This window comes from Rhamphochromis longiceps, linkage group LG6 (genome assembly GCF_057381845.1).
Source record: "Rhamphochromis longiceps isolate RC_006_pf linkage group LG6, R_longiceps_female_GT1.1, whole genome shotgun sequence".
NCBI classification, from domain to species: domain Eukaryota; kingdom Metazoa; phylum Chordata; class Actinopteri; order Cichliformes; family Cichlidae; genus Rhamphochromis; species Rhamphochromis longiceps.
Window position 1 is genome coordinate 965,498 of NC_140562.1, and position 19,009 is coordinate 984,506.

General features: G+C 39.4%; 2 protein-coding genes and 1 long non-coding RNA gene across 3 annotated transcripts; 1 reads left to right on the plus strand and 2 right to left on the minus strand.

Annotated features, from left to right (window-relative positions):
* Nucleotides 1-1,402: 1,402 nt before the first annotated feature.
* LOC146667065 (serine protease 1-like) lies at nt 1,403-9,562 on the minus strand. Its single transcript, XM_085408425.1, has 6 exons — nt 9,458-9,562; nt 2,873-3,068; nt 2,605-2,778; nt 2,094-2,155; nt 1,654-1,796; nt 1,403-1,573 (listed from the first exon to the last, which is right to left on the minus strand). The coding sequence occupies exons 3-6, from the start codon at nt 2,772-2,774 to the stop codon at nt 1,415-1,417; spliced, it is 534 nt and encodes a 177-aa protein (XP_085264551.1). The 5' UTR covers nt 2,775-2,778; nt 2,873-3,068; nt 9,458-9,562; the 3' UTR covers nt 1,403-1,414.
* On the plus strand, nt 9,249-11,337 carry LOC146667066 (uncharacterized). Its single transcript, XR_014911940.1, has 3 exons — nt 9,249-9,370; nt 9,530-9,786; nt 11,170-11,337. It is a non-coding gene; the product is annotated as an uncharacterized LOC146667066 (long non-coding RNA).
* A 788-nt stretch (nt 11,338-12,125) lies between these two features.
* On the minus strand, nt 12,126-16,212 carry LOC146667067 (F-BAR and double SH3 domains protein 2-like). The gene is made up of 5 exons (XM_085408368.1): nt 16,111-16,212; nt 14,111-14,194; nt 12,901-12,956; nt 12,437-12,684; nt 12,126-12,352 (listed from the first exon to the last, which is right to left on the minus strand). Exons 1-5 carry the CDS (start codon nt 16,210-16,212, stop codon nt 12,171-12,173), a joined length of 672 nt encoding a protein of 223 aa, XP_085264494.1. The 3' UTR covers nt 12,126-12,170.
* Nucleotides 16,213-19,009: the final 2,797 nt, after the last annotated feature.

Sequence of the window (19,009 nt, forward strand, 5' to 3'; positions counted from 1 at the left end):
AGATCACAGACTAAACAACAAGTACAGTAGGTCTTCCACTCCGCAATTAAAAATAGCAACACTCATGTAAGGCTTTATTCTCCATAGAGTCAACATAAAGCAACATTAAATAACGGATCTTTCATCTGAAAAAATTACAGTTTGTATAAATTTACACTGAAGACCAAAATACACACACATACATAAAACCCATAAATCACTTAAACCTATTAAAACACATGGAAAATTACCTCATTTGTTGTGCTATTCAAAGATGTGTATGTGTGTGTATTCAGGCCAAGTCATAAAGAAAACAATAGAGGTCAATATACTTTATGTTCTACAGTCGCTGCAGATTAATGAAATATAGTGGAAACCTGAAGATCCTAGGTATAGTAGTTTGTGGGAAATAAATACAGTGAAGTGACCATTTAGCTCTTGTGGCATGAAACTGCTTAGTGCATTATTATTTGCTTTTCTACAATATGATATTTGTTTAATAATTGATTTAGTGCATAAAATAGTTGATAAATAAAATGTTAAATATCTAATCATCATATCAAAAATCATATATTTGGAGGGAGTGTCTTTGACACGTGCTGACTGCATTCTTCTTATAACCAGAACAGGAAGTGAGATCAGAGGAGAACAAGAGTGAGCAGTTTGGTGAAAGGAACAGTCAACATGACTGTGCCATTGCATCGGGTTTTAAACTAAAGTGACCACCGTAAAGCTGATGTATTATATTAAAATCTGTTATTCTTAGACACTGCTGTAGGCCATCCAAAAATTACATTTCTTTTGAAGGCAACACTAAAAGCATGACATTAAGACTGAGCTGAGCCCTCCTAAAGGTTTGATGCTGGAGTCGCCCCTGATTGAGTGCTTCTCACACATTTATGATTTTGAACAATTTACAGTAAATAATATCAACAGTAAGTACTTTTAAAGATTAAACATATAATAATAGTTGCTAAATTCATGCAAGTCAAATAACTGATTGATCAACTACAGAAACAAAATTGTACTTCATGTGTTTCATGAGCACAAATCTTCATCTGTAAAATAACAACTAAAGATGTCAGATAATTGTAGTGAAGTTAAATGTACCAATTTCCACTTAGAAGCAGCGGAGAAGAAGCCACAAATGTGATGGAAAGACCAAATAAAATAAAATAAAGTACAAATTCCTTACATTTGTACTTTACTGTAGTAATTGTACTTAATATCATCTGGCAAAAAGGACCCAACAACCTTCATGCAAACTTCACAGTTTCTGAACAACTGAATGATCTACTTGATGCCTGAAACTACATTGAAAACACACATGACATATTTATATTTTAACAATCGAAAGTTCACATGTAGAAACAATTCACACCGAAGCAGCTTCTTGCAGAGCGGACTGTTTATTTTGAATGTTATTTTAATTTTATTATTTTCCATTACTCCGTGTAATGACTTGATTTATCCAACCAATGTAAGAGCAGACCTTCAGAGAAATAGTTGGTCCGGTACAGGCAGGTTCACAACCACCAACATGCACACCATGAATCTTGTTGTTTTTGGCCATCACTCCACCACCAGAATCACCCTGAGAGAGAAAACATAAATATTTTGTACCAAAACATCTGATAATGATACAGATAAAATGTTGGCAGCATGGTAACTCACCTTACATATGTCCACTCGAGGTTCTTTGTAACACATCGTGTTTCCATTTGGCCATAAGAATGCTGAATTACATGGATGGAGGTTAAGCTCACACTCAACAACATGCATCTTTGCACACTGGAGATGAGGCGGTTCATCAGGGACTAGAGAAAAAAGGAAAATAACAAAAGCTACTGCATGTTTCATGCAAGGAAATCAGATATTGAAAGAAACATGATTTGCCTCGTTTCTGGAACAAAATGTGTTCTTTAAAAGAAGCTGAGCAGCATTTAAAAAGGAGGGAAATTGACAGTATATCCACAAAAAAATGAAATAAATACTTTATGTCATCACAGTTTTCAAATAAAATGAAAAAGTAACTATAACAGGCACACAAGACAAAATCAAAGTATAATATAAACTAAAAAATTGTGAAATAATCAAAACAATACTGGTCTTACGTTTGTTGTAGTTTACATCAACCGTATAGCCACCATGGCCTGCAATCTGAATGACATCCTTCCTACAAATTAAAAAATAAATAAAATTCCATCTCCATGTCTGCAGGCTGAGTATTTCCAGTTCACTCTAAGTCAGCTAATCTTTTCAGATTCAAACATTTTATTAAAACATTCCATTTCCTTCCATTTCCTCATGCTCGTGTTTTATTGTCAGTTATTATAGATCATGGATGTAGCTCCTAAGCAGGTACCTAAAATCAAAACCAGAACCCTCTGCTCAATATTCAAGTCTCAGTTACATTATTGTTAATAAAGAAGCTCTGCAGTCACTAATGGGGGTTTGTAACTTCAAAAGCATGATGTCATTTTGTTCATAGACTACAGATGTTGCTACATTTTTTTGCTCTTCCTGGAAGTTTAAAAAACCAACCAACTAAACAAGAAAAATACATATTATGTCAACATATTCCAGAATTCAAACTTTACACTTAAAAGGTTACTCAAAACTCACTTTTTGCGACGTGTACATTTAGGGAAGACAACAGGCTTAATCTTATTCTCTGGTGGGTCGATTTTCAGAAGCATGATGTCATGTTTTCCTGTTTGGTCCTCAAAGATTTTGTGATCAATAATTGTCACCATTCTTCCTGGACCTGGATGAATTCCTACATATGCAGACATAGTCCTAAACAATGGAAATGGTAAAAGAACAAAATACCAGTAATGATTTTTGTCTCTGGACTGGTTTTTTTTAAATATGTGAAACAGTCATTTCTCACCATCCAGGTTGATCTTTCCAGCAGTGAGCTGCAGTTAGAACCCACTGGCTGTGGATCAGAGAGCCGCCACATAGATGATGGTAATGTGTTCCATGGGTCAGAGTTATGTGCACGTGATACAGACGATCATTTTTCTCACAGCTATGGTCGTGAAAGATTCTCTTGTGCAAATCCACCTCTGTGCACACCGTGAAACCTGAGAGAAGAGTAATATACTTACAGATGGTTGGCTTACCACCTGAACAACATATTGTGCAGCAACTATACTCGCAGTCCCAATTGTTCTGTTTCACAAACTCTTTGCCTTTTTCAGTGATATAGATGCAAAGCTCAGTGACAGTTATTTATTTGCTTCAGTAGCTCATTAGGGTCTGTCTCAAACTTTTTATAAAAGCAGTATAAAAAAAGCATGAAACATCAGTTGTTCAGTTAATGTGATATTGGCTCACTTGATATAACAATTTCTTTTCTTTTATTTGTCTTGTACATATCGTTATTGCACTTCCATAAGTGACAACATTGAACACCGATGTTTGACAGAAACGAATCCACAATGTCTCATTCACTCAGTACAAAACCTTGAGGCTGTTTTCCTGCCTTAGTGAACAAAGATATGAAATGCTATTTGATTATGAGTAAGCTCAAAATGAAGTTCATTGTTCTGTGACATACAGCTGTCTTACAGCCTTAAAACTTTTTGTGTGGGCCTCTTTCAGTGGTCACTTATTGCACTCTTAGTTGTTAATACTCAATATTCAGTTTTTCCCCATGCAGGTTAATCAGTCATGTTTGCATGGTTGTAAAATAAACATATTCATTGTTAATTATTGATAATCAATAAGTACATAACCTAAGAAGTTGTTTCACTTCCTCCTGAATCATATCTTGATATTGTTACCTTTTTAATAATAGCACAACTTTAATCAATTGAATTCTTTCACCTCAGGTGTCTATTTCCAAATCCACTCTAAGCTTCTTCAGAGCGGTTGGTGTGTGTGTGTCCAGGTGGCAAAGACCTTAAGGTCAGATTTGTGATATTTGGCTGTATAAATTAAAATATGCATACTATGTGATGTGATTGCAGAGAGATTCAGATGGTGCAAGAGGAGATTTAATGGTTCATTACCTGGACACAATTTAAACTACCATTTATCACAACTACCACCACCATCACCCAGGACCTGAAGTGGGAGCCCACCATCACCTCCGTCATTAAGAAAGCCCAGCAGAGGATGTACTTCCTGAGGCAGCTGAAGAAATTCAACCTGCCAACACGGACGATGACGCAATTCTACACTGCAATCATCGAGTCCATCCTCACCTCCTCCATCACTGTGTGGTACGCTGGAGCCACTATCAGGGACAAACAGAGACTGCAGCGTGTTGTGCGCTCTGCTGAGAAGGTGATTGGCTGCAGACTCCCATCTCTGCAGGACCTGTACACCTCCAGGACACTGGGGCGTGCAGCTCGGATCACAGCTGACCCTTCTCACCCTGGACACAGTCTGTTTGACCTGCTCCCCTCAGGCAGGAGGCTCCGGTCCATTCGCACCAAAACCTCTCGCCATAAGAACAGTTTCTTCCCCTCTGCTGTCGGACACATGAACAATAACCGTATGACTGTTCCCACCACTAACACATGACCCTACGCTGTGTTCACTGCATCATTCCATGTTTGGCACTGATCACCACCTGCACTCATGTATATATCATGTATATATCTATCTACTTAGCACTTTTAATTCTTACTCTTATTTTTATTTTCATGTCTATTTAAACGTAATTTATAACAGTATGTTTGAACTGAAGCACCGCAGCAATTTCCTAATGTTGTAAACCTGCTCAACATTTGGCAATAAAACCCTTTCTGATTTCTGAACTAGCTTGTAGCAGTATTTCTCTCTTTCTCTTTCTTTTCCACACATGCATGAGCGTGCAGTGGCGTGTGAGCACCTACAGAGTTAGTTTTTCGAATATATTTCAAATATGGACCCAAATGCAGAACTCAGGAGACAAAGGATGAACTCAAAGATCAGCTTCAATGCAGTAGCAAAAAATACAAAAACACAGTGGCAGGGCAGCAGCAGGGAAACTGGATACTAGCAAAAGCAGGGAAACACTGAGGAAGGAAACAATACAGAGAGGGAGGACACAGCAACCAATTAAGACAAACTGAGGGAGTAAATACACAAGGAGCTCAGGACAAACAGGAGACACCTGGGAGGGCAGCTGAACCTAAATAAGAAAACGAGACAAGCGACGTAAAACTAAATAAAAACCACAAGAGACAACAGACTAACACAATAAGTAACTTGGTGTGCAAGAACAGAAACACAGACGTGACACAGAACGCAGGACAATGGAGGAAAATAAACTCACTGAACTATTTTTACAAATTACAAAAGGAGATAGTCTGAGAAATAAGCTCGAGGCTACAAAATTCAAAGTAACCAGAACAAACTAAGCATAAAGATGAAAGGTGAAAATTTAAATCACAAATAAACTAAGAAACAAATTGAAACTATTTAATAATAACAGCAGTATCTTGGGCTACGTCCACACGTACCCGGGTATTTTTGAAAACGCAGATTTTTCTATGCGTTCGCACCTTTCGTCCACACGTAAACGGCGTTTTCGGTCACTGAAAACGGAGATTTTTAAAAACTCCGGCCAGGGTGGATATTTTTGAAAACTCAGTTTTTGCGTTTACGTGTGGACGAGAAAAACGGAGAAAACGCAGCGTCAAAGGTGTGCGCATTTTTTGACGTCACACTGTGCGCCAGGTTATTGTTTCGGTGAAATGAATTTCTACAATGGTGGACTTACACAAAATACCATTACTGTTCATTTTACTCTCTGCAGTGTTTAAATGCTTACACAGTTACTGTCCCTCCACACATAGGACTCAGTTCTGCTTCTATGCGCCATCTTTGTTTACTCTTTCCCACCCAGGCTGACTTCTGATTGGCCAACATTTCTACATGGATAGGAATATAGCGCCATCTGCTGCTTTGGCATGTTCCTAGCAGCGTTTTCCTTCGTCTTTGGCTTTTACGTGTGGACGGGATTTTTAAAAAAAACGAAAACGGAAAATCTCCGTTTTCAAAAACACCCGTGTACGTGTGGACGTAGCCTTGTTTTGTGTTTCTGGCTTCTAGGGATTCTAGAAGTGGAAAAATGTACTTGATGGAAGGGAAGAGCAGTCATGCTGTCAAAATGTAAAGTAAAACATGAGTTGAATCTATTAATTTACACACTTTTCTTATTTGCCTTTCCATCATACTGTGTCATAATGTGCTATTTCTTCTCTGCTGTGCTGAATTTCACAATAGAAGACGACCATTTGGCAGCCACTGTGCAGAGCTGTGGCCCAACTCCAAATGTGACCAGAGCTCTTATCCATCCATTTAGTGGGTTTATCAGCAGTGATCAGTCCCATAGATATGGGCTAGTCGGGCTTTCTACACCTGCTAGTCAGTTCAGAAGGTTGTTATCATCCATTCAGATGGAGGATCACTAACAGGAGGATGGGAAGACTCCAGAATCCATTCTCACTGATCTCCGGTGGATACGGCAGTGTTTACAAGTGAGATGATTTAAATGGACAGCATTTATAGAGTGACTATAAAAAGTCAGCGAGTCTGTGTCTGTGCTGAACCATTTAGAATCAGGTTTTGAGTCAGGCTGCATTGAGTGTGGGACTTAAAAGCATTAGGCTTGAAGATGGTATGAAAATCTCTACTTACCTTCTACGCTATATTTTTGTTACTGATTTATTAATACATTTTACATTGTTTCTTTTGTTTATCAGTAGAGAGAACACAGATTTCAGAGGCGCAAAGAGAAGCACTGTTGCTTCATACTTAATACTTTAAAGCTGCATTAGGGGAAGACAAGAAGCAGAAGTACTTCCAGGCACAGCCACAGTGAGGGAGCAGACACCTTACACTGAGTTCGGTGCTGGACCAAGGCCAGGAAGATCGTGAAGGACCTCAGCCATCCCAACAACAGACTGTTCTCTCTGTTGAGGTCAGGAAAGCGATTCCGCTCCCTGAAGACCAACACAGAGAGACTGAGGAGGAGCTTCTTCCCGCAGGCGATACGGTCTCTCAATCACACCACCACACAGTACTGACCCACACATACAGTTCTTACACACACACTGGACTTTCTGGACTTTGGTTTTGCACAACACTGGTCACTATATTCTTCATTTCCGGTTAATACTTGTACAGCTGCTGTTATTGTGTATATATTTATTTATATTTAGATTTCTTCATACATTCTTATATAGTTCTATATTGTGTATTTTGTTGTACAGTTATTTTATTTTCAACTTTAATGTATATATTTATCTTTATCTTATTCTTCCCAGTTAAATTTACCCTTCATTCTAATTTGTGTTGTACAGTTATTTCATTTTTAACCTTAATTTATATTCTATTCCTTCCTAGTTAAATTTACCCTTTTTAATTTTTCATATTTATTTCCTATCTTATTCATAGCCTTTTCCTTTTTTTGTTTTCTTTAGGTCACGAGCAGTTGTCCAAGCATTTCACTACATATCGTACTGTGTATGACTGTGTACGTGACAAATAAAATTTGAATTTGTATTTGTATTTTGAATTTGTATTTGTATTTGAATTTGAGTTCAGAGAAGTCAGAATTTCAAGAAGCGTCTGAAACAGCTCAGGTTTGGAAAGAAGCCTTTTATGTTGGGTGTTATAAAAAATATACACATATTTATAATAACAACTATAATATTATTATAAATAGTAGTTATTCTCTTATTATTATAAATAAATATCAAACATTTCAGTTGATTTTCTATCACATATATTGTGTTAGCCCTGTGATAAACTGGCAGCCTGTCCTGCTTTTGCCCTGTGGCAGCTTCAACCTCCCACTGTCACGATCCTGGGTCTTTTGACCCAGCGTTTTAAGTTTTAGTTTATTTTTGATGTTTATGGTTTATTTTTAAGTTCATCAGGTTATCTAAGCTCATTTGTTTATTTAGATTCCTCTTGTGTCTTCTACCCCTGTGTTTTAGTCTCCCTTTGCCCTCTTATGTTATCAAGTTTATATTGTCTTGTCTGCGTCTCATGTTTCCTGTTTTATTTTGAAGGTCTGTGTCCTATTTCAGTGTAGTCAGCTTTGCTTCCTTTGTCTCCTTATGTCAGAGTAGTGTCAGCTGTTTCCCCATGTGTTTCCACTTCCCCCTAATCACCCTTGTGTGTATTTATTCTGTGTGTTTCTGTTCATTCTTTGTCAGGTTGTCTGTTGTTCCATGTCTCCAGGAGTGTCCATGTTTATGTTTTTGCAACGTTCAAGGTTTTGTTCTTTGCATTTAGTTTTCCCAGTTTACTTCTAGTTAGGTTCTTTCTTGTGTGCATCTGCCTTTTGTTTTTGTACTCGTTTATCAGCCACATTAAACGGCTCGCTTTTAACCTGACCGTGTTTTACCCAGCAGACATTTATTTCAGTGACTCTTTTGAATTTAACGGACTTTGGATTATTTCCTGTGCAGGAGGAGGAGAAGGAGGCTATTCGGGCTCAGATGACCCGGATAGCCACGGCTAACCCAAGGTTTCTGGATTTTCTTGCCTGATGATTTAAAGAACTTTGTTACTGCCTCAACCTCAGTAGTAATATAACTAGTTTAGGAGCATTTCACTTTTCTTTTGTGCTCTGAAAGACACAGAGGCTAATAGTTTTTAAAACAGAGTACCACAAACAACATGTATCCCTTTAGAAATAAACTTTTCTTGTGATACTTCTAAAAACCACATTCTTAACTAGCCACAATAGCACTGTATCGACCCCCCAATGTTCCTTTAATACACAGGTGTCAAACTCTGGCCCGCAGCCTAATTACATTTGGCCCGCGAAGCCATACCAAATTACTATTAGAGCTGGCCTACTGGTATTATACAGCTAATATATATATTGTTTAGTATTAAGCTTTGCTTGTTCCATATTCAGGTTTCCAGCAAAACTTATTTGAGTCCATAAGAAAATATTCATTCTTATATCTGGAGGAAGATTTTTTTTTCAATAAATATTAATGTTAGCCCACGACTTTGTTCCAGTTTTGAATTTTGGCCCACTGTGTATTTGAGTTTGACACCCCTGCTTTAATACAACCTATAATTGTCTAGTAGCCACACAAACGCACTGCAACAGTAAGACTTGATGATTAGACAGAGGGGGTTACAGGTAGGGCCCCAACAGTCAGCAAAACAAGTCATAAAACAATAAAAGCTGCATACTTATCAAGAGCATCCCAGCACACACATCCCAACTGTAGTTCCATAGTTTCCACCTTTTTTCTTTACAAACTGCTCTTTTCATCTCTCCATGTCAGAGGTCAACTGAAACCAAGTCCACCTATATAAAAACACCCCATCAGACACACAGTATTTTCCTCAGCACTTCACAACTTTCGCAAGGTATATCGTTTTAACTTTTTTTTTCGGACCCCGGACACAGCGCTGTGAGGTAGTTAGCACACAATTTGGCCATGTAGAAAGCATCGTTTGTTTGGAACGCGTCATCACTGTTCATAAGAGTTTAATTTAATCAAACCTCATTTCAGGATCTACGTGGCTCCTCATCACTCGCCGATTCATCATTTTATTTAAATATCTGAATTTTCAGAATGGTGATCCAAGCGGGACACAGAGGCTGCTAGTTTTAACGCACCAGAATGCCGCAAATATAAATAAAAGTCTGACTATCCCGAGAGCCTAGCCGCAGCGACACCTTTCTTTCAAATGGATGCCTGCAGGTGCGTTGGAGCCGACTTTGCTACCCGCACAGAGCGTTTCTGACAGTCGGGCGCTGCTTATGCAATAAAGAAAAACAACAATACAGCATGTTTCTCTGCTCCAAGACATCCGCGGTCCTTTCACACGGTAAGCATGTCTGTTATACCCAGCGCATAAATGTCTGTATGTCAGCGCTGATTAAACCCTGTTTAAAAAAAAAGAAATGTTTACGTGGAGGCTGTTGGCTCATTGGTGTCAGATGAACTTTTTTTCAATCACTGCACTGAGGGCATTAAAATAAATACAGTAACCATGAAAATAAGTTTTGTTGATAAAATACATTTCTTGAAACCGTCCATTGTTTTGTCCGAACTTTGAACACTGAATCCAATTTTCAAACTAAAAGCAGTGCTTTCAAAATTTACACTAAAGCAAAAAACCTACAAGAACAAAAAATAAACAAAATAAAATTATAGTACATAGTGACATATGTGTTTTATTTCTCATAACACATCATTTCCATCTTGTCTTCAGTCCTGCATTTTTATACTTCTAAGACCAAAATGAAAACTAAACTCTTCATATTCACAAACACTATTTGTTTCAGGATTTCATCATGATTCATTTTCCATATGAGGCAGTGCTTTCAAATTACTTTTGAAGTAGTACAGAGAAATTACTCTTCTCCTCTTCTTTTAAATTGCATCAATATTTTCCAACTGAGCAGTAAAAGGACACGGAAGTCAAACATGAAGCATCAACGTGATGTTTAGATGTCGATTAATATTACAATAAGAGACTAAAGTAACTCGCTTTGAACACTTCAGTTTTCTCTCTTGATGCTGCTGTTTGTTTCCTCCTCCACTTGTATTTTTCTGCACTTCAGTGAATGTGCATAGCGCCCTCTGTTGTATGTTTGGGAGAACTGCACTGCACTGTCATCAAACGAAACTGTGCAGAGGTGGAAAATGAGCAAAGGAAGCACATCAACTGAAGAAGCTTCTTGGATCAGAAGTTAAACATCATCCAGAACCTTAAAGAAGTAAAGTCGCTTTCTTTCCAGGCTCCTTAGACAACCATGACCTGGATGACTGAGAACCTACAAACACACATGAGCAGCAGTTTATTTAATGTGGACCTGAGCAGTGCCCAAACCAACAACCAAACAATTTTTATTGAACCCTACTTCAGCCAATCAGCAGTCTTTATCTGTTTCAGCATCAAACACAAACCACACCTTGAAGAGAGGTGACAAATCCACAAACACCTTCAAATGTAAACACACATCACACATGATGAACATGGATCCTAACATAGTTGATACTTTTTTTTGTAAAGCCTGATACTAAATGTATGCAGGCCACCTGAACTGCTTTGTCTCGAGTGCCGCCCACTGGGTTGGTCACTAGAACTGTGTGTTGCCATCACTGGAGCCGTGGTTGGTCTTTTAGATTATTTAGACTGGGACTGTTTTTTGTTGATTAGGCGGCATGGTGTCCTGACGGCTGCCTCTGTTGTTTTTTTTCCCAGGAGGAGGAGAGTGGAGCACAGGTGGACAGCAGCCACGGAGCAGAGAGCACGGAGTTTTGGGTGAAGACATGACACAGGAGTCGAGGGAGCTCAAGAGATTATTGTGTTGTCTTATTTACTCCACTGTAAATAAAGAGCACTCTCCATCGCACGAGTCCTGCTTTTGGGTCCTCCTTCCCCACTTCACAAACACTGAAACTAATTATACAGGTAATAATAAAGGAACCAAAAGTTCACATCTATAGCTTTAAATTTGGACAAATCTGTCAACACAACCATCATGAATAGAATAAAATACAAACAAACACTGAAACTAATGAAAAATTACACATGATATATGAACTGTGGAAACTAACTGAACAATAAAACTCAGAATAAACAAATTCAAACATTATATGAAAGGTATAAACTGATTTGCATCTTATTGATTTGCAGGCTCACTTTGCTCCAGGACTTGACGACTGGCCCAACCCGTACAGTCTTTGTCTCTTAATACTGAATGTTGAAAACTGATACTCATGGACACCTTATTTCAGCCTCTTTACTTTGCATAAGAGACCCAAAGCTTTACATCAACATGATGTTGTCTAGTGGACCAGCACGTCCATTACATGTTTTGCCGTTATTGCTGTTTGTTACGAGTTCAAATATTGAGGGTGAGCACAAAACAATAATGGTCCAGAAGAGCTTCGGTCAAACAATGTTTTTAATGAACACGTGCGTGGGGAGATGAACACTGCCCACAGACAGCATCGATCTCCGCCCAATGATACACAAGCAGTTGTTTTATACCATCAGGGTTTACTTTTATGACGCCCCCTCATGCGTCAAGCAGATACAACACAGGCATAAGTTTCAAAACCACAAATGTTCTGTTGACGACTTTGGACACATTTAAAAGGACATCTTCTCTGTCTGGAGGCCAGGTGCTTCCTATTAATCTTCTAACTCTCGCTTATCTCCTGGAACAAACTGTCCCTTAGGCAGACACAATTTTGCAGTCACAAGCTTTTGCAAACTATTATTTGAACTCTTACACCAACAACGCCGTTAAACTCGCCCTCCCAGAAGCCATCGTCCTCGTGGGTCTCTCTGCTCAGGATGGGGATGATGGCGCCTTCTGGGAACGACAGCTCATCTTCCGTTTGTCCCGCGTAGTCGTACAAAGCCTTTGCGAATGAAACTGCAACACAGACAGTGGCAACGAGGGTATTAAACAAAGCAGGAAATCAAAACTCCGATATTATCTGGTGGAGGCGGATCTCACTCCTCGAGTCTCCGTTGACGGAGCCGGTTGGGAGTTCGGTTTCAGGTTCGGTGGAGTTGCTGGAGGAATGGGATCGGGCGTCCAGCGCGGCCAGCGACTGCAGCATGCTCAGCAGGCTATTGAAGGAGGGCAGCTGCAGGTATTTCTCCGGGACGTAGCCCACCTGTCCGCTACGGTTTCTGGCCTGGAAACACAGACAATGCACACAGACGATGACAACAGCCAAAAATGTTTCAACAGGAAAACTCCTAATGAGAAAAAATAAAGTCAGATGTAAAGAGTAGGGCTGTAACAATATCACTGCATTGTCGCCAGAATTTAATAACAGCCACAAAGAGAATAATAGGAGAGCTTTTGTTCGCTCTTCCTGAATTAACGAGAAATCTAAAATCCTAAACAAGCCTCTGCTGAATTCATGAAGCTTGATTTCATGAACACCGGTGGCCTCCCCTTCCGCTGCTTACTTATTTTCATTCAGATTGAAAACACTCAGAGGTATTGGGATCTCTGTTGGGGCATGCTGTGGGGAATCACAGCACTAAAACAGATCTATATAAATGATATTGCTCACATTTTTATGTATGATTATATTCATTAAAATAAATACCCCATTAAAACACTATATCTGTATATGAAAAGATAATCACCTAAGTAAATACACATAAAATATTGGCTCAACACGTGGAACATTTGCACAATGGCTCACAGGAAAGCCAGACTTACACAATAAACAAAAGTAAAACAGCAACAATGCACAATGTTCCTTCAGGGAAATGATCTGAAAACAACCACACACAAAGTACACAATGACTACACACCAGCAGCTCTGCAGAGGCGTTTATAAAAGAATGACTTCACACAATGATGGGAGCATCCACAGCTGACATTTCTACATTTAAGTAGACACCACTGACCACCCGAAAAATGTCCTCAAAGACTTCTCAAATTTTCTCCCAAAGGTCCAGGAGCAACTTTGTAACAGTCTGTGACAAACAAAGTGAAAATGATAACTAAGTAGCTGGGAGATCATCAAATTAACATTTTATATCCATGACCAGGTCACTCCGCAGATCTCAAACTGATCAAGAGTCCACGAACCGCTGTTAAAAAGCAGAAGCTGACAAACTGTGATCAAACCGGAGCGCTGCTGAGGCAGGATTGGATCACCATCAATCAGGATTTGGTCCAGATTTTCAGTAGCTGCACTTAAGGTATGAATTTAAAAACTGCCTCATTCATGAATTATTGCATTCACAAACTTGGGTGCCATGCCCGCCCACCTGCCTGCCCGGCTGCGTGACGAGAATCTCCCATCAGCCCTTTACGGCTGCAGGGCCAAAAAAGAAGCAGAGAACTGTGTATTTGTACATTTTTTGATTTGTCTTTATGTTCAGCAGAGCTTCTACCACCCAGGCCAACCTGACCTGCCTCAATGCACCGCACGCATTTTAGTTGAATTATTCTAATTCCTGAAGCCACATCAGTTCAACTGATCCCAGAGAAACACTAAAACGTCCAGTAGATAGTCTGTACCGGTGCGAGGTCTTATAAAAACTGAAACTAAATGTTTGTCAAACAGTCTAAGAGCCAGAGAGTGAACTAATACACAAAACAACCAACCCTCAAACATGAGAGTGCATCTGCTACATAACTGTGTTTGTGTTATTTTTGTACCTTGACCCAGTCCTCCATGTCGCCATCATCGATGCCCTCCAAGATTTCCTGCTCCTCGATGGTCAGCTCGTCTGGCTGAGAAGCCTGCAGACAGACAAACACGTTCATTCAAATTAAAGCTGCGATGTAACAGTTTAACCATCTTCATTTCACCCGTGATGTATATTTTTCAAATACCGCCACACTGGTGAACGGACAAAAATGCTCACTGTGGCTTCAATAACATCAGCCAGAACACTGAAGAAAACACTGAGACCATGCCTGCATTTATACCACACTTTACTCAGGACTCAGGTAATATAAAACAACTAATACTCCAAAGCAGCACAAAACTCAGACTTAAACTAGAATTTCTGTACAAATTCAAAGAGCAGGTGTTTTAAACCTGGACACAGAATCATTAGTGCCACAAAGTTTGGGAAAGTAAATCTAAATGGGGGTTAAACACGACTGGAACTGATTAAAAACAGCCAAAACAAAAAGTGGCTTCACTTCAAAGTCAGAATTATAACTGGTATCCCAGTATTCGCTGCCTGTCTGTTGTCAGACGCATTTGTGTGACCATAAATACCACTTAAGTGGGAAAAGGAACTTCTGGTCATCTCTGCTTGGACTGCTGACTCAAGTGTCAAAAAATGATTTGATAGAGGAACTTGTATTGGAAAAAAGAGGAGCAGGGTATTGATCCCTGTTGATTTACCCGTCAGTCTACAGTCATAACTTTACCTATGACTAAAATCTGACACAAATGAGCATCTTCTGAAGGATGTCACCAGTCCTTCACCTGGTGACATGTTAAAGATCCACGTCCAATCCAAATATTTAATTAAAAGTGGAGGTTGTGCATTTATTTAGGAAGATAAACAGTCTGATAAAGTCGGAACAAACACGAGCTGGAAATAGTCCCACGGTGAGGAAATGAGACGACACATCTGTAAATAAAAACTAAAAATGGGAAATAATCTAAGTTCCTGTGCAGGGCAAGGAGTACAGTACAAAGTTCACTGTTCTGCCTTCAGGCTCATAGTTCAGACTAACAAAGATAAAGACCAATCACGCAGGACTTATTATGTTTCCTGCTTTGACTTCTTACCCAGACTGTTCCATAATGTGTGTGCAGCACTTTTGTGATTAAAATCTATTTAAATTAGTTGTTTATTTCAGTGCAGACAGATTATTGACACTCAAACAATGGAGCTACTTTGTCTGTTACTTACAATTTTTTAGAAAATTAGAACATTTTTTCCTGCTTGTGTATCAATTTAGAGGAAAGGTCATCACCCAGCTTCTCAAGCTTCATACTCCAGTGATCATGAATGTCTAAAAAAAAAAAAAAATCTTTTCTGCATCTGGTATTGTTGAGATGTTTAACTCTGGACCAAAAAGGTGGATCTGCTCTGCCTAAAGCCGCTTTGAGCATCAAGGTCCTGAGCCGAGTCCAGTCCGGGCTTTTGTGGCCACGGCCAGCTCAGCTTTCAGGATGCCCGTGAGCTGCTTGTTCCACTCGTCTGATTTTGTATTGATTGTTGTCTAAACAAATTAATCTGTCATCTGTTGAGCTTTGTTCCACTTCTCAACAATCTCCTCTGATCTGTGTTCATTACAGCATTTTACCTGTGGTTTCCAACCTGTGCAGTTCAAACCTGAAGGATCCACATTTCACTTCACTTTTCTGTAGAAATTGATTTTCCGGTAAACTGATTAACACCTCCTGCCAACTAAATTAGTCAAACACGAACCTTATTTTATGCTACAAAATTTGTATTAAAAGCAACCCAAACACTTTGAGATTTGGATTTTAATAGTTTCAAAAATTATTCTTCAAGTTTTACTTGAACATTTTAGAGAAATCATGTTAAGTTCAAAATTTTTAAGGTTGGGGATTTCATTCCATGCATAATAAATACGAGTTTATTTTCCCCAATAATCACTAAAAGCAATCGCATGTGATATTTTATGCATTTAATAATGAATAAAAAGAGAAAAACATCAGTATTTACCGTATCTGAGTCGACAGGCTGGAACATGAAGTCTGGTGCTTGCTGGAACGCCATGTTCTTCTGCACAAACAGCTGCTGTTGAAACTCCTGCAGAACCTGCATGCGTTTCAAGGGAACAGACAAAAATATACATACCGTAATTGTCGGGCTATAAGCCGCTACTTTTTGCACAAGCTTTGAACCCTGCGGCTTTTAGTCAGGTGCGGCTTTTCTATGGATTGTCCATGATTTTTGTCATATCGTAAGACGATTTGTTTTGTGTGTTCCGCTGTTGTACGGCACTACGTTGCCTGGCGGAAGGATCGGGGTTCAAGAGTGGTATGTTAGTCACATGTCCGTCCGCCAGGCAACGTAGTGCCGTACGAAGTAGCGCGAAAAACAAACTTCAAAGTAGCGCTACGCATTCAGCGGGAGGCGTGGATGACGAGCGGCGATAAACTTGCAAGTTATGCCCAAAAAGCAAGTTATGCCCAACTCCACCGGTGGATTCTGACAGCGTGGAAAAGTGAACAGACAAAAATATACATATATACTTATTTAAGGTTTATCACAAGCTTACAAATCAGCCCATGTCTAAACCTGCATAATTAACACTTAGTAAAGCCTTTAGGGTTCAGGCTTGCTCCCTATTTAGTTTAAATTTCTTGCCCACATTTATTTCTATTTAAAATTAACTTTGAAAAAAAAAAAGACCTCCAGCTGAATGAATTGTGGCCAGTGATCCGTGTAGCTTTGGGCCACATTTATAATTTTTTATTTTCCATTACTCTGTCAGTTTATTTCTGTTGTATTAAGTTATGTGATTTGCTTATAAAATGAACCCAAATCAGCTTTTTATTATTTTAAACAAGTCAAATAAAAGAAAACGCCAATAACAATTAAGAGAATGACCATAAAGCCGTTTCTGGTTACTATCAGCTGATCTGAATGCTGATGACCACGCTGGTGTTTGTGGTCACAGCCTGACATTAAAAACGTATCACAGGCTCGAGTTCACCGCCTGCCTATTTTCACACAGACTATTTTTAACTCTCCAGCTGCTGAAAGCTTAAAGAGACAGTTAACAAATTACATAACATATCACTGTAAGTAACACAGGTGAAGGTACAAACAGTTTTAATTCTAATTTCAGGTTTTTTCTAAAGCCAGCTAAAGCAGCCGGGGACTGGACCACAACCTGGACCACAAAGCTCTCTGCCCACCCGAGGGAGGACGAAGTACCTGTGTGGATATTTTAAGCTGAACTCATGGGGCACAGCTATTAGCTGTTCTGGAAAACAAAGAAACCTCCCCAGTACTGGTCCCAGGCTAGTAACTTTGGTCTTTTGAATTGTACTTAAGTTTGGCCCCTCATCAAGAACCAGTTGCCTTGGGGAGACCATACCAGGGGACAGCATAGCTTCTCCTCCTCAACTGCGATCATTCACAGAAAGGAAAGGAGCCAGTGTAGGTGGTTTGACTGGCATCTGAAATAGGAGGCCTCCAGAATGTCTCCTAGACGAGCTGGTAAGGGCAGACCAAACACACACTGGACACATTATGTATCTCGGCCGGCTCGCCGTGGTATCCCAGTATTCGCTGCCTGTCTGTTGTCAGACGCATTTGTGTGACCATAAATACCACTTAAGTGGGAAAAGGAACTTCTGGACATCTCTGCTTGGACTGCTGACTCAAGTGTCAAAAAATGATTTGATAGAGGAACTTGTATTGGAAAAAAGAGGAGCAGGGTATTGATCCCTGTTGATTTACCCGTCAGTCTACAGTCATACCTTTACCTATGACTAAAATCTGACACAAATGAGCATCTTCTGAAGGATGTCTGACCTCTGCCTTAGAAACACGATGAAGAGCTGAGTTATTTGGAAAGCTACTCGTTTACACCGAAAGGCACCAGAGTGGCGGCTCACTGTTCTCCAGGAAGAGCAGGAGTAGGTGGCTGGGGAGGGGGACGTCTGGGCATCATGACCGGACTCAGATAAGCAGCAGAAAATAGATGGAAGGAAATCAGGTTTAGTAATATCAGTTTTATATTCTTTAATCTTGTACACCGTATAAATGCCTCACATTTTAATCAGGCTTCCTGTAGAAACAAGATGCTGCTGCGTCTCTGCTCACATGGAGAGGCAGAGGTTGAGGTTGTGTGTGAGAAATATATTACTATGAATTACTAGGCTAACAATTACACCAAACTGCCAGGCTTGACACCATCTGAAAAGTAAAATGAGCATAAAATGAGCAGCTTACCCAAGCCAAGTTAAATAGTATCCCACAAGTAGCTCATTTTACTTTTGCTCCCCCAACTTATTTAATCAACCAGCCACAGTGTGGAGCTGACATTCCAATCAAGCTTAATCAAACAATTAAGCTCTCTCTTTCATAGATATAAATAACTGCTGCTAGCTATGACGTTTAAGGAGTGAATAGTGAACTTCTTTTAATGGTGTGTTTAATTAATTTTATTTAATAACTTGTGACCTTTGAGTCCCTTCCTTGCAAGAATTATGGCCAATGACGGAAATGTATGTATTACATTTAAGATTGGAAAACAATGTTAATGCCACAAACGTGAGTTGTCATATACATCTGTGAGTTAATCTGCACAACCGTGTGCACATGTGCTCTGTGCATGTACACACACAAAGAATTGACCTTCGTTCCTTAAATTTGTAGCATTGCCTCTGTGCTGACTGATGGTGCTCAGTGGCTTTTGCTTCTTGCTTTTAAATCAGATGTCACTCTCAACATAAACACAAGCTACAGCAGCCAAGCAGTCTTAGCTGAGGAAACAAAGATACATTTCCTCATTTAATGTAAAATATTGTGGTGATGTTATGTTATATTAGGCAGGCAGCTGCCCAAATAACACTGTGACAATCAAAAGTATATCTATTTTGAACGC

Coding starts and splice junctions, on each gene's coding strand:
- LOC146667065 (XM_085408425.1), bottom strand. CDS start 2,774: ATGTCTGCATATGTAGGAATTCATCCAGGTCCAGGAAGAATGGTGACA. Junction 2,156..2,604: donor AAATGTACACGTCGCAAAAA/GTGAGTTTTGAG, acceptor TTTAATTTGTAG/GAAGGATGTCATTCAGATTG. Junction 1,797..2,093: donor TGATGTAAACTACAACAAAC/GTAAGACCAGTA, acceptor TTTTTTCTCTAG/TCCCTGATGAACCGCCTCAT.
- LOC146667067 (XM_085408368.1), bottom strand. CDS start 16,212: ATGCAGGTTCTGCAGGAGTTTCAACAGCAGCTGTTTGTGCAGAAGAAC. Junction 12,685..12,900: donor TTCAATCTGAATGAAAATAA/GTAAGCAGCGGA, acceptor TTTTCTCATTAG/GAGTTTTCCTGTTGAAACAT. Junction 12,353..12,436: donor CGTCAACGGAGACTCGAGGA/GTGAGATCCGCC, acceptor TCTGTGTTGCAG/TTTCATTCGCAAAGGCTTTG.